This window comes from Lissotriton helveticus, chromosome 11 (assembly GCF_964261635.1).
Source record: "Lissotriton helveticus chromosome 11, aLisHel1.1, whole genome shotgun sequence".
NCBI lineage: Eukaryota > Metazoa > Chordata > Amphibia > Caudata > Salamandridae > Lissotriton > Lissotriton helveticus.
The window spans coordinates 9,881,038-9,903,184 of NC_136072.1; the positions used below are offsets into that span (position 1 = coordinate 9,881,038).

A 22,147-nucleotide genomic window follows, 5' to 3' on the forward strand; every position below is an offset into this window, starting at 1 on the left:
AGGGGGCTTGTTTTCCAAGCTGTCCATGGCTGCTGTCACCATCGTAGTCCCAGTGTCCAGAGTTAAACAGCAAAAAGCACTTTCTCTACCTTGTGCAAGAGTTCTAAAATGGGGATGGAATGTTTTAGAAGCCAGGCATGCCTGGCCAATCGTAGAATGCCACATCACCTCTCTACCCCTGTCCCAACCCTCCCGCACAGCATGCTGGGACAGTACAAGGAAAGACATGGCTTGGTAGTTCGGACTGGACTGTTCCCATGAGGCACAGGGTCAGAGCTGATTTGCATATAGCCAGTGTCTAACCCAGGGTGGTGTGGAGTGCAAAAAAACGATGGATTTAGGCCCAGATCCTTGTACTGGGGTGAATGTATGACATTGTTCTTCATTCTGTCCATCAACTGTGTTTTTTGCAATTTCACCCCGAGTGGGCTGGGGATGCTCAGACGTGAGTCCCAGGCTCTCCATACCACTGGAGTCAAGCTATCCAGGCTGACGAAGGCTGATAGCCAGAAACCGGTCCTTGGATGCTTGATTCCGGTCTGGGAAAGACATGGCTTGGTAGTTCGGACTGGACTGTTCCCATGAGGCACAGGGTCAGAGCTGATTTGCATATAGCCAGTGTCTAACCCAGGGTGGTGTGGAGTGCAAAAAAACGATGGATTTAGGCCCAGATCCTTGTACTGGGGTGAATGTATGACATTGTTCTACATTCTGTCCATCAACTGTGTTTTTTGCAATTTCACCCCGAGTGGGCTGGGGATGCTCAGACGTGAGTCCCAGGCTCTCCATACCACTGGAGTCAAGCTATCCAGGCTGACGAAGGCTGATAGCCAGAAACCGGTCCTTGGATGCTTGATTCCGGTCTGGGAAAGACATGGCTTGGTAGTTCGGACTGGACTGTTCCCATGAGGCACAGGGTCAGAGCTGATTTGCATATAGCCAGTGTCTAACCCAGGGTGGTGTGGAGTGCAAAAAAACGATGGATTTACGCCCAGATCCTTGTACTGGGGTGAATGTATGACATTGTTCTACATTCTGTCCATCAACTGTGTTTTTTGCAGGGACAGTACAAGATGGCACCATTCAGAAGTCATTGTTCACATCTCTGGGAGCCTCAGCTACCCCCTCGCTGACATCTCTGCCAGGGCTTTTCCCTACAAAACTTCAAACAGGTGCCCCCTCCTGCGTTGGGTCCAGTTGTCTGGGCTTCCTCCTTTATTCAGTAGGCCGGTGCTAGGCTATATGTATGCAGTTACAGAGCTGCACATAATAGTAGTCACATACTTCGAGCCTTCACATGTGTGCACAAGCATGTGCACACGTGTTGATATGTAACCAGCTAAGTGCACTTTACCCTATCTGCATTGCAGTGTTATTATCTAAAAGGGTAGACACTGGTGGTAAACACATGCAGTCCATGTGCCATTTCATTACTGTGGGTGAGACACATGTAGAGAGACTCACCCACAATATGTACAAAACAGTGTGTTTCAAAAAGCAAAAATAAATCTGGACGCACTGAATGGACAGAGCCCAAGAAGAAATATATCTTGCACAAACTCCAGCATATTCAGTTCATGATTCTGGTAAAAATATAACAAACCAGTATTCAAAGAACATATTTATTTACAATAAGAATCAAACATCTGTAAAGTAGATTTAAAGCATTGTGCCTGACCGTATGAAAAGCCACTATTTTGATGAGCTGTTGATTTTACTTAGGGTTGATTTCTGGACAGTTTATTGGAACTCTAGACCTAAATGGAACAGTTCAGTTTTTGTAAACGTTCTTTGAACAACCAAAAATGGGAATGCCACTTCACAAAGTAGGTAAAAAGTAAGGTAAAGGTTAGTGTTCCCCAATCGACCTAGGCTGTAGTACCTTTGAATGGTGTTTAGGCACACTAATCTCCACTAATAAGATTACTCACCTCATCAGAAGAGGATGACCAGCATGATGAACAAGTAAAGCCTCCAAAGGGTGGGAACGCAGATGAGTTGTCAAAGAAAAAAATTAACACCTTTGCCTTGGTAACAGCTTCTTACTGTTTCCATTTACCATGTCATTACCGTGGGTTAGACACAAGTAGGGAGACTCACCCACAATAAAAATTTGCAAAACCGGGTAATCAAAAATCAATAAATCTTGGTGTATTAAATGGCCGGGATCTCTTTTGCAACAAATATTATATATATTTTTGTACTTATTCAAAAGTATATATTATTTTCAGCTTAGCTGGACTTAAGAGAAATACTTGCGCGCCTTTATCCTGAAAATAATGAATTAACTGTTATAGCTGACATCTTTTTCCACAGTAGCGGGACAAAAATCAGGACAAACAAAAAACTCCACTCCAGCCGCTTTTCTCTGTCTATCTGGCCTGGCTAGATTGTACTACGCCTGCCTAGACAGAAAATAAGATAAGCATATCACTATAGCTCAGGGCCTCATATTAGATTGGTTCTGTTTCACTTGAAAAGGAAATCGGTGGGCTTGCTGTATCTCAATATCCCATGTCCACCGGAGCAGTTTCCGAAAAAATCTGTAAAAAGTTTCACAACAAATTTCGGGGGGTCTGAACCATCAGCTCCTTCTGGTACCCCGAGAATTCTTAAATTATTCTGCCGCAGGTGTTTTGCCATGTCCTCAATCTTTCAGGATATATAATTCCTGTGTGTTGTCAATGCATCAGTACCTGTTTTCTGCGCTATCATCTCATCTTCAAGAGTAGAGATTCAGTTCTCAGCTTCGGATATCGTTTCCGCATTTATGAGCAGGATTTGGCCACCCGCTGGATTGACTTCTACAATTTTCTGCATGTGCCTTGAGTTTTTTGGCTTTCCGTCCGGCTTTCTTCTCTGTGTTCCATCATTGTCTCATATATATAATTGCAAAATGTCCCCATAGGATTCAAGTGAATTGTCTTGATCTTGTCCCCCGATAAATACCGAGTATTGGGTCCATTACCCAATTTCTCCTTTGGGATTTGACCAGGAGCTGCATGCATGTCAACCCGCTGTGATGCATGCGACACGACAGCCGTTGTTTTCTTATGTACAGTCCCGGAGCCAGACATCCTGTTATCTTTCCCCGGGTCTCATCCTCCTGGCAAATACTCCTGATTTCATTCCACCACCTACTTATTAAGCTAAGAGGGTAGTCAGATATCTATAAGGATTAGTCGCCCGATGAATTAGACTGATCCGAGAGTGAAAAAAAGGGCCCCTCTACGTCCGTCTCCAACAGATTTATACCATCAGCAATTAAGCCATCATTGGAGCCATCCATTTTGTTTGCAGATAACAACCTGCCACCCGGTGAGTGCAAGACTTCTGCTTCTAGGCTTATGGGAGCTACAGAAGTCACCACGGCTGGCGAGGCCTCGCTCCTAGCATCAGGCTTTAAGATATGGCTGTGCATTACAGGGCTGAAATGAGGCTCTAAGTCCCCCTCTCTCCCTAGCACTGTATTTATCACAGCGGGTCCCGTAGCCCCTACATCTCCCTCGCTGATTTCTTCAAAGATTCACACAACAGCGGCTTCCTCTGTAGTGTCCTGTCCTAGAGTCACCTTTCTGGCTGTCAGGTAGATTGCTGGAGTCACTCTCTTCCCACTATCGATGTTACTGACCGGGCTGTTACTGCAACTATCTTCAGCCGCTCCATGTCGTTGTTTGTTTTGGGTGATTTCCGGGGGCTTGCTCAGCACGGCATTTCCTCCTGTACCGCGGGTTTTTCCACTCCTCGCATCCTTTGTCGGCATCCCGGCTCGAACGATGATCCGGTCTCGTCCCGCTGACACTGACACAAAGCTCCTCGAGCCGGGCACCATCCCCAACAGCCGTGCAGATGGAGTAATCGCGGGCAACCCGCAACAAGATACTTCAGCAAAAGTAAGTCCCACAACATTCCCAGGGTTACTTAGTCGTTCACTTGTTGTTTCCCTCTGCTGTACCTGTGAACCACCGCCTCTCATCGGGGGTATCAGGGAGGTCAAGGTAAGAGCGCTCACTCGGCTGAGTGATCAGCCACCATCTTGCCTTGCTAGGATTTTTTATGTCCCAGCTAAAAGCGAAAGAATACCTACAAGAGAGCAAGCCCTAGGAAGGATAATATATAAGTGTGGAAAACCATAACCAATGCCTGCAGGATCAGTGCCTGCAATTCTGCTAGACTTATGCTGACCCGTACGCTGGAGATTTTTTAAGGGTCTCCTCTTGCAGTTAACTATTTCTTTCTTAGTGTTTGTTTTATATGTACGAGTTAGGTGTATTTTGCACTTGGGGGGATATGGGGGGGTTAGGGGCGGGTACGAGGCTCTCCATCACTGTAGATCATTGGGTCTATTAGCCTCCTTGTTGGGGAGGGTAGGGGGGCCTTCATTGGTAGAGGAGGTAGTAGTGGGCAGGAGGGGGGCACATTGGTGTGGGGCAGAGGGTGGTGGGTTCAGGAGGGTAAAAATCATAAAAAAGCCAGTAGCTATCACAGGACTTTTGAAAGAGAGAGAGATGATGTTAAGAGAGAGAGGAAGCGATATCAGCTCTCTTAAACCAGGGTTAAATTGAATTTTTAACTGTGTACATTTAATGTGTGAGGACTTAATGAAAGAGGGAAACGTCAAAGAGTGGCACGAGAAATAAGGAATGTGTCACCTGATGTAGTCTGTATCCAAGAGACACATGTCCCATGGAATAAACACAATATATTAAAGGAGCTAGGGTATGAGTTGCTGGTGTGCACTACCCAAGGCACTGCCACTAGAGGTTTCGCTATTCTTGCTAAAAAGGGCCTTTTAAAAATAATGAAAAGCTCAGCAGATGAGCATGGGTGATGGGCCATGATTGAGTGTATCGCAGCGAATGAGAAGTGTACAATATGTTCCGTATATGGTTCCAACTATGATGAAACCCAGGTTATTGAATACTTGAATATAGAGTTAGCCAACTGGTCAACCCATTTGATACTTACGGGGGATTTCAATATCCAAATGGGAGAAGTGACATGGATTGTGGAGATAAATACTTTTACAAGAAACCTAAGGTATTCAAAGTTTTACAGCAGCTTCTTTATGAACATGGCTTAGTTGATGTATGGCCAAGGTTACCACATCCAGAACCAAGATACACACACTATTCCTGCCCTCATCAAAAGCTAACCATATTAGATTATTTGTTTGTAACAAAAACTCACCTACAAAATGCACACATACAGATTTTTCCCCAAATAACCTTGGACCACAACCCAGTCCTGTTGAAACTTACAATGTGTGGCTTAATGCAGCCCAGAAGCACATTTTCCTTTGATAGGAAGTTACTACTAAATGAAGAGTTTGTTAGCCATATACAAAAATGGGTGACACAATTTCTGGCCATAAATTATTACTCTACTAAGTATGATATAGTCTGGGATGCAATGCAAGCAGGGCTCAAGGGAGAGATACTAAGCTTTGGGCTACACGTGCAGAAACAACTTAGGCAGCACTAAATGGCGCTATATGAAGATCTACACCGGTCTGAATGTACCTTGATAGAAGCAGTTCAGGGGAAGCTAGACATTACACAGGCACAAACAGAGGAGGCATGCTGCAAAACTAGGATAAATGAGAAATGGCCAAAGATGTTGCAACAAAATATCATCTTGTTACGAGTTTGGGGAGGCAACAGGCAGATGCCTGGCCAAGAAGATCAGATGTAAAGAGGATAAAAATACTATTACAGCAATTGAAGACTCAGCGGGGAACTTAGTAGAAACATCAGAGGTCATTCTCAAGGTGTTCAGGGTTTCTTATGAGGGGCTGTTCTCAGATGATAGTGACACTCAAAGAGGAGGGGAAGGCCTATGTAAAGATCCTCATAGGAAAATTTTGAATGAAGAAGACCAGAACACACTAGAGGATTTTATTTCAATGGAAGAGCTCGCAGATGCCATAGGCTCACTAGCTACAGGGAAAGCTGCCGGTCTTGGTAGGCTCCCACTAGAATTGTACAAACTTCTATTACCAGAAATACAATCAGACATGCTAGCTGTTTTTCGGGAGTCACAAAAGGGTGCTGCCCCTGCATCTTGGGATGAAGCTAGTATTATCATTTTTCTTAAAAAAGATAAACCCCGAACACTTCCTGGGTCATTTAGACCGATATCGCTCAGAAATTGTGATGGGAAAATCTATGCAAAAATATTAGCAACGTGACTTTCTTGAGGGATTGCACCCTTAGTCTCGGTCCACCAACATGGATTCATACCAGGGAGAGGCACGGTCAACCATATAGGCAGAGTTACGACAATGCTGGATATTGCCAACACACGTAAACTGCCATGCGAGGTGATACTACTGGACGCAGAAAAAGCATTTGACTGTGTCTCCTGGGAATTTTTATGGGCAACAATGAGGTGGCAAGGGTTTGGAGCTGTGTACAGATCACCAAATGCTCGAGTCTGTCTGCTAGGGCTAGAATCAAACCCTGAATCCATATCAAGGGGTACCCGACAGGGCTGCCCCCTGCGCTCCCCTGCTATTTGCGCTATATATTAACCCGTTCTTAAACCTATTGGAACAAAGGCTAAACATACAATCATTAGGCCCTAGGCAGGAATGGGTTAAAATATTTGCATACGCAGATGATATAGCGATAGTCTCGCCGGATCCCACCACCACATTGGTAGAGACGGAACAACGGGCATCACTATATGGGAGTTGCTCAGGGTACAAACTAAACCTAGTCAAGACACAGGTTATATGTACAGATCAAATACATTTTAACGACCCGAGAGTCTTGGAGGAGTCAACATACTTGGGGGTGCACTCAAATGCGTGCCTTGACTCGATGGTTGTGTCTAATTGGGATCCTATGTTACGCAAGATTAAAAAGGAATTGGACAGGATGGAAGGTCTTCACTTATCAATGTTGGGAAGATGTAATGTTCTAAAAATTAATATTTTACCAAAGGTTCCTTACTTTTTTAGGGCAGTCCCATTTGAAATTAAAAGGAAATAGATTCAGAGACTACAATCTATCTGCAGCAGTTTTCTTTGGGCACAGGAGAAACCCCATCAAGGGTGGAAATGTATGACCCTTCCGCAATAACGAGGGGGTTGGGCAGTCCCTAACTTCCAGCTTTACTATTGGGCTTGTTTATTGCAGTATATTGGAATTCTATTGGTTGGGGCAAATGAGGAAAGCAATCCTCATATCTTTCAGTTGATATTAGGCTCTATAGCGGAGAGAACTTTTTTTAAGATCCTCAAGCCCAGTTATTATTAAAAAAACTCAGCAGGATTATTTATTATACCCCAACGGATGCCACCGCTTTACTTCCAGCTATTTTCTTGGATGGTATCATGAATAGATGGAGAAACAAAGGAATTTTGACTTTAGGAAACCTAGTAGATAGTAGTGGTATTAGGACATATACTTCATTAATGGCTAAATACGATCTTCCTAAAGCAGACTTTTTTAACTACCTACAGATTCGAGACTATCTGATTGGCGCAGAAAAATAATCTATTAGAAGTGGTGAAGGGTCTGGGAAAAATTTGTACTATGTATCAAGCACTTATGGAAATACAAAAGGATGAAGTGGAAGCACAAAATGCTAAATGGAATGTCAGGCTGTCTGTAGGGGGTAATATTTTACAGGAGTCTATTATATTAGCTGATAAACTTCTAATATCTTCCAGTCTAAAAACACAGTAGTATAAAACTATGTTTTATTTGTATAATACACCGGCAAAAATTGGGCGTTGGGATAAATGAGGACAAATGTACCCGGTGTGGGACGGATCAGGCAGATAGTGTTCACATGTTCGCCTCATGACCTGATTTATAATCACTGATCAATAGGATGCAGACCTTTTTGGCCGAAGTTACAGGGGTGCAGATTGAGATAACCCCAACAGTTATGATTAACCCTGGGCGCAATGCTACGCTCCGCCCACGGAGTGTACGTAGTGTTGTCTACTTCGCAGCATGGGTGGAGCATGGGTGGAGCATGGGTGGAGCATGGGTGTTCCCACGCATCCAATCATGGACTTTGGTGCATTCTCAGATTTACCAACAGCAGTAAACCTGAGAAAGAATCAAAATGCTACACCCTCTCAGAGGGGATTTGAAACAAGGATAAATATCTTTATTTCTCCTCATTGTTTCCAATTTCTCAGTGTCCTACATTCTGAGGCACACATAGAAGGAGGTAAATGCCTCTGAGGATCGTTTCTGTGCAAGAAGGTGTCCCTTCCTGCACAAAAACAATCCTGCCTGCAATGCCGGCATCCTTGCTCCATGATGCAAGGGTACCTGAGTTGGCTCAAGCAGCATATTGTGAGCCAGTGCAAGGAAAGGAAAGGTGTGCTGTGTATTATGCTAAACATGGCGCATTACAGCCCTGTCACGCGATACAGCAAGGTGGCTTGCTGCACTGCAAGGAATAATGATAAATCTTCCACTATGTATTTATGTCCGGTGAAGAAGACAATGGGGATAAAAGATCGCAAAATTGTGTTTGTTGAAGCAGAGCTAATTATGTTATATGGGCAGTAGCACTGAACCTATAGTCTGATCCACTAGCAATTGCTGTTGCCCTATTTTTAGGCTTCGCCTACGCAGCGCGCATGCACTGCTTAGGAAAGAGACCTGTAGCCATCGATTGAGTTTTTAAGGCTAAAACGTGCACGCGTTCCATTGCCTTCAATGGCTACACGTGCACGTACCGCGATTCCATTGCGGGAGCGAGCTTTTGCAACATATGTTTGTAATTAACTTACAAACACATGGTGCCCCTAGCTCGCTCCCACATGGGAATCGCGCAGGCCCCCTCCTCTCTCCCTCCCCCCTGCTGATAGCTCGAGGCGCGGGTGCTTGTTTTTCTATGTCAGTCCTCCCGGGGCACAAGCAGGCATCCACTTCTGTCTTTTTGTTGCAATCAGCTGTAATGACAGAAGTGGATGCCTGCTTGTGTCCCGGGGGAAATGCAGGACAGCGGAGAATCTGTCAGAAAACGGCAGACTTTAAACCGATGCCATCATGACTTTCAGCAAATGCAGCAGTAGTTTTTCGGGATTCACAAAGGCTTAAGGGTGGGAGGTTATGTGCACCTCGTTATGCGCCTTGAATAGTGGCTGGGGTCGTGTGTTGAATGATTGCCCCAGTGTGTGTAGTGGGTGAGAGGCGTGAGCTGTGCATTGTCATCTCGCTGGGTACAACAATTGTCCGGAGAGCGGTCGTGTTCTCTCAGTGTATCATGGGTGGCTGCACGAGTAAATCTCTGCTGTTTCATGCCATAAGTAACTAAAGAAGCTGAACCGTTGATGTCTGGGGAAAGGGGGTGCTATTGGTGCTGAACTGTTGGTGTTTAAGGGGAGGTGGTTGTGGCAATTAGTGAGAATTGGTTCCACAGGAAACTGGGGTAGACGTGCTCAGTGCGTGCCAAGCTCCACACGGGTTTGCAATGTTGCCGCTAGTCATACGGATGGAATTCCCAAGCATGTATATTTTTAACAGGCTTTTGAATTTTATGAGGGGACATCATGTGCCATTTGTCCGTCTTCTTTCAACTTATTTTATACCTGTTTTTTTTCTTTCACTTTCGCGTTTGCTTGCGCAAACTCCCTCCCCCTCCCTCATCACAGAGCAGGTCTTTTCAGCATCAGCCCGGCCGAGCTTTAACTCCCTCCCTCTCCCTCACCACACAGCGAGTCCTCCACTCTGCCCCTGTAGATGTATGCTCACTAGTTGTCAGTACCTTCACTCTGCCCTTGTTGGTGACAGTACCCCCACACCCTGCCCCTGTAGAGGTCTGCCCACCTTGGTGTCAGTACCTCCAGCCTGTCCCTGTAAAACTCTGCCCACGTTGCTATTTGCAAACCTTGTTGGGATTCCCACGAGTGAAATGAAGCCCCCCCTTTTCTTGCCTCTTCCACGACGGTGCCCCCACCCTCCTGCTCACACGGCGGCCATGTGTTGCCCACGCCGCCCCTCTAGCCTTGCTCCCAGCAGTGCACTCTCTCCTCTCCGTGTCGCGGTGTTTGCTGTGGCTGTTTGCTCTTCCTTTCCTTTGATCTGCTCTGTGCATGCAGGTTTCGTGCACGGGCCCGGGTGCTATACTGTTCTTGTATACAAACAAGCAGCTGGAGGATTGTGCGCCGAATCTGTCTTGAAAGGCTGTGCGGTGTTTGATGTGTATGGAACTGGGTGTTGAAGAGCACACTGTGTGCGCGCACTGCACTCCCTCATTATCTTTGAAATACTTTGCACTGGGGTGAGGTGCGAGTTGTGTTTTGATGCTTTCACCTCTGGGAGTTACTTAACCCCGACTGCACAAATAATCAACTGTCTGTGGTCCCAGGAAGGGTCTTGTTTGCTGTGGGTGATAGTGCACCGGTCAACTTATGAAAGTTGTGCACCCTGCAAGCGCGTGTGTTGTACATCATATTACAAACAGCTGTTTGGTTAGCGGTGTGCCACTGCACAACTTTTAGTGACAGAAAGTGCCCCTGATTCACATATCACGTGCATGTCGGTTTGGGGGTGCGGGTGTATTTAGTTCTTAAGAGTAGGGGTCACCAGTGTCCCTCAGCATGTTGGCATTCATGGACCCTGTGGAAGGGGTTTACTGATTCTATTAAGTGTCAAACACAGGTTTTCACCAACACAATTCCTCTGTGTCACTTGTGGATTTCAGGGCAGTGGTGGCCCGCTCCCTGAGGGGTATGTATGGTGTCTTCAGGGCATGGTTCCATTCTCCTTCTCCGGGGTCCAGCATAATACCAGTGTAATATGGTGCACGCATGGCACAATTGTCTGTTTTGCTGCTAGTGCACTGTGACGTCACACTCTATGTTGGTGTGGTGATAGCATTTCTATAGTGTTTACTACCCCCGATGAATGGTTCTGATACCTACGCTCAGGGGGTCGTGCAGGGTGTCCACGCGAGACAGTGCACTGCTCCGGTGCTTGATTTTAGCTGCTTGTGCACAGTGTTTTCACAGTATGGAGCGTGGTTCTCTCCCCTGCACTTTAGGGCCTAGCTTGGTCTGTACAAGATGGAGCATTACTTGGTTCTCAGATGTGGGGGCTAGATCATTGTATGGTCCTGGCCCAGTGCATGCTTCTGTTGCCTGTGTACTTGGGTCTTGCGCAATGTTTCACAAGATTGTGCGCACTCCAGTTATCTGCCTTGTGGGTGGTGCTCTATTTTCACAGCAAGCGTATTAACGCCATTGTCTGTGTTCATTGAGACATAAGCTCTTCACCAGCTGTGCACATGGTATGAATCTTTCTTAATGCCTCACTCACTTGGCACAAATGTTTCACGAGACCAACCTTGGGATGTTTGTATAAACAGTGGCGACTGCATGCAGCAAATGAACTCTGATGGAGCACAGGTCACACAATCCAGCCCCTCGCCAGCTCACCAGTCAGCTTTTTTGGGACATCTCTGCACACTATGCGAAGTCTAAGGTTTCCGTCATCCATCCTCTCTGCATCAGCACTGTACCCTGGTACATTCCCTTCTATGCACTACTGACATCACATCTACTGCTCCACCATTTTTATAATTCACATGTGCGCGTTGTTTATTTACCACTGAATACAACATGCTTCATGGAATTCAAAGAAATTAGTAAAACAATTAGGGGCCGATTTCGATCTTGGTTGGAAGGGTACCAAATTGGGTTCGGCATCAGCGGATCGGATTCGGAGGCTGAATTTCCGTCCGGTTCGCACACGGGTCTGGCCGTCGAAGTACGTTGCGAACAATCGCAAAATCTCCGTCCGAATCGTTTCTGGGTAAAAACCGCTCCGTACGACTCGGTCGCAAGCAAACCGTGGCACGCAATGGAGACGAATTCCAACCGAGCCAGTACGATGCTCAATTTGGACAGCCGGATCAAGTCGGAGCTTCTGGCTCGCAACAGCTCCCGGAGGTGGGCTTTGGGGGTCCGCATCGGACCCCCTGTTACCGGCAGCCTTACAACTTGGACACAGGGGGAGACCCATGGGTCTCCCCAGCACAGGCATGTACGGTGCAGATGGCACCAACACGTACCCACTGTAGGGGGCTTACTTCTCCGTGACGTACCCATTCAGTCAATGGGAGCCCATTTAAGCTTCGTACGACCGGCTCCCATTGACTTCAATGGGAGTCTGACCGAACCGAGTCCAACTGCATACGGCCACATCGTACTCGCTCGGTCGGACTGCAGGAGTCCGGATCGGTCGGAAAACACCCCGGATCCGGCTCGGTTGGAGTGCTTTCCAACCGAGAGTGGAATCAACCCCTAAAAAGAAGTGACAAGACTTGCTAAAAGCACAGCTTAGACTCAATTATAAATATATGGAGCAGGAGAAGGGCAAACTAATCCCACATTCTCAATGATCAGAAGCAGTTTTCCCTTATTTTATTCTTTACATGACATTTGCTAAAGTACATCAAACTAATCTCGAGCGTAATTTTCATTTGCAAAGTTTGTGCAAAGTACAACCTTTAAGAGACAGATGTTTATACAAAATGCCACGTAGGAATGAAAACAAGCATTGGCATAGCCAATAGGTCTCGCCTTTGGGACCTTTTAAGTGTTTAGCCATGCAACAGTTGTTGTTGCACCAAGAATATTGTGCTGCATAACTAAATACTTAGAAGGTCCCAAAAGCGAGACCTATTGGCTATGCCATTGCTTATTTATACTTGAAGGCAAATTGAATAAAGTCTTTGCTATAGTCGACGTTGGACTAAGATGCACTTTTAAGAAGTATTATCCTCATTAAGGTATTGTTTTTAAGTAAATATTTTGTCTTTACACGTATGCAAGTAGTTATTGCCTAGTTTGTAATTTGAGTAGTGGCCTGGTTTTGTATGGTCAGAAAAGTCTAAAACAGCTAATTTATTATTATTATTAAGATTAGTGCCTTAGTAGAATACTTTTAAAATGACCCTCCGCTCAGCTGCCAGTGGCTTGGTCTGTTCTATACAAATACCACACCATACTTACACTGGATCTGGCACTCTGTGCCAATAATAATATTCTTAGTAATAGTAGTAGTAGTAGTATAAATAGTAGTACTAGTGGTTGTTGAATACTTTAAAATGACCCTCTACTCTACTCAGCTGCTAGTGGCTCGGTCTGTTCTATAAAAATACAACACCATACTTACACCAGATCAGGCACTCTGTGTCCTACAATGGACCCCTGTGATCCCAAGGATCCAGGGACAAGTGCTACTGTGGCCTTCAGAAGATGAGAAGGAGTAGTCATGTTACTCTTTTACCGGGTTTAACAAACACCATATACTAGTGCGTAGTTAAGGTATCCATGGATCCGTGGATCTGTTCTATATGAAGCCTAAAGTATTCTAGAATATAGGACATTCTCTGGCTGAATACCTATAAAAAAGGGTTGAGCTGTCTTCACCAGATCGGAAGTTACTTAAGTGTACAGGATGTCCATTGCTGTTATCTCAACCACCATAAATGACACAATATGCAACATTCAAAAGACCTCACTTGTCATAAAATGGAACAGGCAAGCTGTGCCCAAAGCTGTGACTCTGAGTCAAGCCACTCAGTGGGAAACAAGGGAGAAGGTCTGGAGAGAGGTAGGACCAGGAGCCCTGCAGGATTAAAGGAGTCTACTCCTAGAAACAAATGGAGTTTACACCTAGAAACTAACAAAGTCCACACCTAGAGTCTAACAGAGTCTACACCTACAAACTAACGAAGTCTACACCTAGAAACTAATGGAGTCTATACTTAGAAACTAACAGAGTCTTCACCAAGAAACTAACAGAATCTACAACTAGAAAATAACAGGGTCTACACCTAGAAACTAACAAAATCTACACCTAGAAACAAAATCTACACCTAGAAACTAACAGATTCTACACTTAGAAACTAACAGAGTCTAACCTAGAAACTAACACAGTCTACACCTAGAAAGTAACCGAGAATACGCCTAGACACTAACGAAGTCTACACCAAGAAATTAACTGAGTCTAACCTAGGAACTAACAGAGTCTAAACCTAGAAAGTAACTGAGAATACACCTAGAAACTAATGAAGTCTACACCCAGAAGCTAACAGAGTCTACACATGGAAACTAACAGAGTCTACACCAAGAAAAGAAATCTACACCAAGAAACAAACAGAGTCTACATCTAGGAACTAACCGAGTCTACACCTAGAAACTAGAAGAAGAAAACCACACAGTGTGTGGGCAGTATAGGAAGCGAGACATTACAATCCACGGATCCAGCTTTGGATTAAGAAGATATTTTTGTCTTGCCTTGTTTTGTTCTATTTTGGCTTGCATTCATATTGCATTATGATACTTTTGTTTGTGTTGTGTGGCTATGATATGCCATAAATTTTGGCACCACCAGTTTCCAAGCCTTGATAGAGGAATTGAGAATTGTCACCGATCAAGGTCTTAGCAGACTGGACAAGCTGGTCAGTAGCTCAAATTTATATGTTCATGTCTCATGTGAGTGCATATAAAATACACTGACTTAATTCGTTTCATTAATGTGTATGTCAGCAGGAGGATTCATTAAAGTTGCTGCACATTGTCTTGACTACAAATATGTTTTGCCTTACCTTTTCTTAGGATGCTTTCCAACAATACAGCAAGAAGAAAGTCACCTGGATATCCGTATATGAACCCACATACATGTGCACTCGGAAACAAGGTCCCTTGATCAGTATGGATGAATCATCTTTAGTAAACAGAGTGATCATGAAGCCACTACTCAAAGTAAGTTCTTTTACAAGTGTACATTGGAAAAGGCTACTTATATGAAATAATTAATTGATCTTAATAATTTCATAAACAAGCATTTTACATGCACAGAAATCATTGTTTCAGTTACACATAGTCAAATGTGCCAAAAACAGGGACAGGTGTCTAGTATTTATTGCCTTTGAGCTTGTAGCACTTGCTTTTCATGTTCCCTCTATGCACTTGACCCAAAGTGGGTGATTTTGCTCCATCTCTTTTCACCCTCACACCTGACCTGACATGACCTTCTGCACTCACACACATATGAATGTTTGTGCAGCACCTCACTTTGAAACCCTGCTGTTTCAATTAAAACATTCTCTGCAAAGTGTTCAGTTACTTCTGGAACCAGGCATTGGTTAGCAAATAACACAGAGAGATAACAAGCATTGGCACTGAAGAGGCAGCTTTCATTGGCAGAGAACTAACCTCTGAACCTCTTCTAAGGTACGGTAATTAAAATAATACATCAAATCACTCACAAGTATCTCACAAACTATTAGCAGGAAATCTGGAACATAGTTCACAAGTTGCTGTAGTATTCTGGTGTTATGGATTGCCTCTCCCAAGTTTCCCTGTCCCTGGCTGCTCAGTCTGTGTGCGTGTTCTGAGTGGAATGCTTGGGTGACTGAATGTGAGAGGACAGTTGATAGATGGGGCTGAGCAGCTAGCAGGCTGCTACCGGTGGGGTTTCCTATGACTTATACCTTGACTTGTTTAGCTGCTTACCTGATACCTGAATAAATCTACGTTGACATCCTCACTCCAGTGTGGTCTCTTAATTATTACTGTTACCCAACAACCCTTTACCTCAAGAGTCAACAAAAGTGATCTTACTGTACTGGGCCCTGCTTGGCTGAGCTTCATTAAAATGTCTTGAAGATCATTCTCTGTGAAGACATGTAGAAAGGCCAGAGCACATAAGAAGCATTTCAGCCAGATCTAACTACAATGGATATAAAAGTAAAGAAGGAAACTATATTCATAGAATGAAGAGTGAGGGGTGATAAACCCCACCTAGCGGTTTGATTACAGCCCTCTTAAACATCTGCACAAGTGTGAAATAATAACACTAGATCAGGTGCAGCTCAACTCTCTGACATTACCAAGAATGTGGGTGTGTTTAATACATATTGATGTCAACACAGAAGCATTTCATGTCACCATTCAGTAACTGCTGGCAGCTTCTGGGATTTACTCAGGACACTGAGGATAATTAAGATGCCATCTATAGGTGTTTGAAGAATAAGGGCCCGAATGAGAGTTTGAAGTATTCCACTACGAAAACTGTTCAACCTGTCACATGAGGACATAAGAACCTGATTAGCAATTGTAACATCACACTGTGGATGATTTGTCACCACATTAAACAGTCTCCACCACTTGTGAGGCATGCCATAGAAGTCACACAGCATCTGGTTATGTGTCATCTTGTGTTTAGAAACTGCTGGAGTCACACTAAGCAGAGGAAGGTGAAGAGAAGCTTGGAAATTAGCTAGTTCATGTCCATCCAGAACAGTTTCTATCATATTTTAAAACTTTCCAGACACATAGAGAGATGAAATTCATACATTTGATAAAACCCTAGGAATAAGAGATAAGAGAGATGTATTGATTAAGAGATGTATAGAGACTGTAGAACACATCTAAAAAGGGTGTGACAAAAATAAGAATTTGTAAATATTTAAAATTCAACAGCTTGAGTAAAATGCTTTTTGTGGAAGGGTTGGAAATACGTTTATTTAGATAACACAATTCATAAGTTATGATTTGCCAGGATAAATTTGGAACTTCTTTTAGGATTAGCTCTGCAGTTCTTGCTGGTATGTTTTTCAAAGCTACCCTATACTGTCACATTAACATACTGAGTTGACTAACTAAATCTTTCTTGTATGTATGCAAACCACAATAGCTTAAAATGAGAACCAACCTGCATCCATTTTGTCTGTGGTCTCCATTCATTTTCAGTGATCCTCCACTCCTAGCTCCTAGAAGTATTCTGCCTGACCTCACTGCTGAGTTTGCAGTTTGTGACTGTTGCTGGTGCACTCTCTGAGAGGGATGTCACTACACGCCCCTTGCCTATAATGAAAGTACTCGTCAATCATTGTGATGGGTTCTTCAGGGGATCTGATGGTGTATGTTGCTGTTTAAGTTCTGTAGCTCATCTGGATATGTGAGATAAAGTAAGGGTGCCTTAAGTGAAGTCACTGGTACCTCTAGGAGTTTATCCTTTTTAGGCTATGCAAAGTTAATCCATGGATTTGTGCAAGCGGGCAGGGGTTATTGCAAAGGTTCTGCAGCGGCTGAAATGGATTGACACACTGGTTGTGTTTGTGTTATTCTTTTTTTATGATTTGATGTAATAAGAAACTAATGTAAGTAGCAAGGAAATATGCCCTCATACCATCACCCTTCTCACATCGTTTCACGTATTGCATTGTAGCATTTATATATTGCTTCTAGTGCCTAGGTGGGGCACTGTAGCACATTCTTGAATGTGTGGCACACTACACATTAGGGGTGTTCTTACTTGGAAGAGTGCTGCATTCATTGTTATCTCCAGTCCTTTACTGTCCTTCCCTTGAGTGGCTTGTTTCAGGATATTGGCAATGATATTCTGATGGTGGTCCTACCCTGCAGTGGTTTAGCTCTGTTATTGGAGCTTCATCTGGATTGCTTAGGTTTGTGCTTGCTCCACAGTCTGCATTGGTTACAGTTGGCTGATGTGATATCCAGTTGTAATGCCTCCTCTGCAATTTGTGCACCATTGCTGTCAACTGAAAAGGATCCTGGAGAGGGTGACCAGAGAATATAGGGGCATATTATCAAGGGGGTTTATCTCCGCTTTTTTGGCTTTAAAAGGCAAGAAAGCGGAGATAAAATGATCTCCCTATTACCTAGCTGTCGCTAACACCAGTTAGCGACAGCTAGTAGGAGATAGCGACCATCTTGGGCCCCACTTTGCATGTCAGTGAAATTTATCACTAATGACATGCAAAGTGGGCGTGCCAAGATGTTAGCGACTGGAAACAGTCGCTAACATCGCCATCTCCTATTACCAACTTATGGAGATATTCGCGCTAAGTGCGAATATCTCCAAAAGCTAACACCTGCCCTGAGCAGTTCTTAGCCATGTTATCCAATGGGAGGTGGATAACATGGCTAAGAGCATTACCTCGGTAATGCATGAATATCGCTGACTTTTCAGCGATATTCATGCATTGCGGCCGTTTTTTCTCGCATTTGCGATAAACCTTGGTAATACCAAGGTTTATCTGCGATAAAAATCGCCGCAGCTCTGCGGTAAATTTTTGTCTCTAACCAAGCAATAGCGATAATTATCGCTATTGCTTGGTAATATGCCCCCTAGTCATTCCTGGTCAGAAGGGGGTGTGTTCCTCAGATCTGATCATGCATGTAGTGATCATGGGACTTTACGCATTCTGTTGCTGAGCGCTCCAAGTGGTTTAATGCTGGAATCAGAGGATCCAACTGTGCAGATTCATTATCTTGGGAAGAGGCATGTTTGTACTTCTTTCCTGAATTTTAAGTGGTTTTGTGAATTTCAAAGGCAAGTATTTCTTCTTGAACAATAGCTCAAGGTGCTAACCTTAAGAAAAGGTTCATGTTTTGCAATATCAGTGGAATTGTTGTAGGTATTGCAGGATTTTTCCCTGAATGCTTTTTGGATAAGCTGAGTTTCCTAGAAATCAAGAGTCTTGCATCTAGTAGCCAAAGATATGCTTAAAGTACTGTGATAATGAGCCCACTGCGGTAGGCGAAGCAACCGTTTTGCTGCATTGTTTTGGAACCTTTTTAGTTACTGTCATAGGAAACAAGATGTGACGTGTAACAGCCTATTGGAATTGTTGGGTATTGATATTATAAAGGTGAGATTAGCCTCTGTTCTTGACTTTATACTAAATAGGAAACAATGTACCTCAGTGTCATTTTCATAATATTGCTGTTGTGCACAAATCCTTTATCACGAGCAATGTGAAAGCATGGAACAACTTTGGAATCAAACATCTGGGATTTAAGAATTGGCTTTCCTCTGACCATTTATATAATGAACTGCAGATTATGTGTGCTTCTGCATCCTTTATCTCCTATTCTTGAATTGTATAACCTTGGTTTAAAATTGACCTACACCTTGCTGGTAGCAGGGTGTTTTAATACCATGTGAGTACTGTCTTCTATCAATGTGGATCACTACAGATACTTGACCCAAGGTTTGAAGGTTTCAGAAGTGTAATTATTCAACTACAGCTACCAATGTGTTATTGTTTGACACAAAACAAATATATTTTACACATTATCCTCTCAGATAACCAGGTCTTTCACTGCACTTACCCCCTCATCAGTAGTTCAAGGTTTTTATTTGATTTGATTTAAACCTCTACTGAGGCCACCAAATAAATAAATACATGAATTTAAAACAATTCTTATTACATACTTTAAAACAACTTTGAAAAACTCTTTAAAAACTTCAACAAATTATGACAGACAAATTCATCAGAAAGCGACTTGCATAACATGATTTAATCTTGAGCAGATTGGACTTTGTATCTAAAAGAAATAGGCTTTATAAACCGGCTGACAAAACATGAGTTAGATCTTGTACTCCTCCATTAGACAAATCACAGATACCTGATATGTTTTCTAGGTTAATCCATCTGGATGTTTAAACCTTTAATGGAAGGATCCTCAATCGCAACAAACCGATACAGCGTCATACTCTGTGTTCTAGCTGAAAGTAATTTTTTAATTACGAACAGTGTTCTACATCCAATTTGAAGCTTATTCTCGGTGTCAAGTCCTTTGGAAAGAGCTTCAAATGTGCTGGCATCCAGGATTGTAAAAGTGCTAGTGTGCAGTGAGACGCATTAGGGCTATACTAAGATTCGTAATAAAAATGTACTGCGACGGCTCATTTCTAAAAGGCTCCAATTTTTAAATGTGCCTTAGAGATCCTAGGTTAGCGTGTATTAGGTTATAAACCCATCCTATTATGTTAACGATAGCTCTAGCATATGTACTACCTAAAGAGAACTCTAGGTGTAATGCTTAGCCCGTCCTCAATAAGAATTCATATGGATTATGGGGTCGATTACGTGTTTAGCAGTCTCACTGCTGTACCACTGTTGAGGCAGTCCCAAGAAGTTCACTGAGCCATGGCCTTTTACCCACCGTATTACAAGTTTTCCATGGGGCTAGCAGTGTGTGGGCAGTGGAGTTATGGGGGGATGGGGCGACACGCTTCAGCTCTGGAATTGAGCTGGAAGCCAATGCCGGGCACATTGAGGTACCTCCAGGCAGAGGGCACATTGTTTCGTTGCATTCAGTTGTGCAAGGGAACTATTATGCGATCCAACCTGGAGGCATTGGGGTGCACTGCATGAGCACCAGCTACATTACATATTCACCCTCAAGCCATTAATTCAGCTCATTACCTGCCTTTCTGGCAACTTTCGCATGGCAATGTCCCCGCCAGAAACAGGTCAGGTTGTAATTGGGCTGGCGGTGAGCTGAACAAGACCTCCTCCATGGGCCACCTCTGCCACTGCCGCCTCAGTAGCTGAAATTTCAACGGTGATGGCGGTATTGGGGTGGTCTGAACCCACAATCAGATAAACACCAATCATCATATTCAGGCCCAGTGATTTTCAGATGTATCTCGGTCTTTTGCCTTTCAGTGTCAAATTTTAACTATCTGTGAAGAGGTTAAAACATGACAATTGACCGCTGTGCGCTCCTCACTGATATCCTTTAAAATCCAGAGTTCCTTTTGTGAAAGCCTAAGGAAATGCAATCAATTCTTACAAGGATCAGTGTTTAGATGTCAATATTGGTCAAAAGACAAAGTTTGTCACTATGAGAGCATTCTGCAGAAACAATCAATCGATTAAATACTGTTTGGCATGCCCAACATCAATATTAGCATTCCATACTAGTAGTGTAAAATTGTAAAAGTCCATAGTTAGAAGTCTTTTAAACAGTAATCCAAAGTGCTCAAAGTGCTTGACAACAGCAATCAAGTTCCTGTGTCACAGCTCCATACAGGCAGCATATTCACAGTTTGCACTCACTGTCAGTGTCAAGACTCCATGTCAACATGCTGTGTTTCAGGAAGCAGACCTATCCTTGTTCAGGGTTGAACTGAAACATTAAATACATGTTTACTGGGTGGCTGACATCAAATTCAAGATTGACTTATACTGGCCATTGTTGGCCTTTAAGATAGCAGGAGGCCCCTTTTGATGGTCGTTCAGGAATCTTGAGTTTTTTAAGTATCCATAAGAGTCTTTGATGGTGGGCGGTGTTGAGTGTGGCGGATATAGTGGCTCTGATGCTACTACATTCCTACACACGGTTAGTTGTAGGTCATCCTAGTTGGGTAATGGTGATGACTCTGTGTCTTTATTCTCCCCCCTCATTCGTCAGTAGTTTTGGAATTACCCTGTTGCTTCTGTGGTGATGTAATATTGTATTGATGTGCATTTACAGTGCCTCAGAGTGCTCTGTATTGTCTGTCATGCAGAATGTTACAATTCCTAATCAAACAAACCTGTGCTGTACTGAGGGTGCATGAACTAAAGCAAACCTTGTGTGGCACAGGTACAGCACTAGGCCTAAGACCAACATTTTGCCCCATTGCTCCAACCTAACCAGTGCTCAAGTTCTCTCATATGCAGACACAGGTTCATTGGGCCTACAGCAGGATTATTAGAAGTATTCTCACTAGTCAAGACTTTATTTGCATACTTGAGCTTGTTTTACTCTGCAGGTGAGGTGCATCCAGGTACAGAAAATTCGCTATGCCTGGGACAGTTCAGAGAAGCAGTTCCAGAAAATTGGGTGAGTTAAAACTACTGTTTACCTGTGTCTCCATAGTTAGATATCCTCTTGCAAGATCCTAACCTGGCAGGGTTTGCTTTACACATTGCAGGGTGCTGGAAGACAAATACTCCTGCTCAGAGATACATTCAAAGTTTGGATCAGGATTTACAATCGAAGAACACATCCTCCGGTAAGATACTGCAGGCAAAGCTGCTTTGTAGTGGTGCTGCACAGCAAATCAATGGTACCCTTTCATTAATAACCTTTGAAACAAAGTTGACCTATAGTCCTCTTGGTCTCACTCACATTCATGCGTGGTAGGTGCTTTGCAACTGTTAAAAGTGTTGAATGCAAACACTGAATTTCTGGAAGCAATGTGAGCAGGTATTATGCAGGGAGACAAATTAAGCAAAAGGTTTTCAGACTCTCTGCACATGTTGTGAACTCCAGGCTTTCTATTGAGATCTGAACAACCACTCACTTACCTGGTTCAACTGGTATTCTGAAACTCACTACAACACCTTGATCCTTAAT

The 22,147-nt window shown here is 43.6% G+C and overlaps 1 protein-coding gene across 1 annotated transcript in view; it reads left to right on the forward strand.

Annotated features, from left to right (window-relative positions):
* The window catches only part of LOC144792084 (putative cation-transporting ATPase 13A4), a 439,619-nt gene that overhangs the window by 88,406 nt on the left and 329,066 nt on the right, over positions 1-22,147 (forward strand). The window contains exons 5-7 of the mRNA XM_078666936.1: positions 14,600-14,746; positions 21,561-21,631; positions 21,723-21,803. Coding sequence (XP_078523062.1) covers positions 14,600-14,746; positions 21,561-21,631; positions 21,723-21,803 — 299 coding nt within the window. The remainder of the gene's footprint in view (positions 1-14,599; positions 14,747-21,560; positions 21,632-21,722; positions 21,804-22,147) is intronic.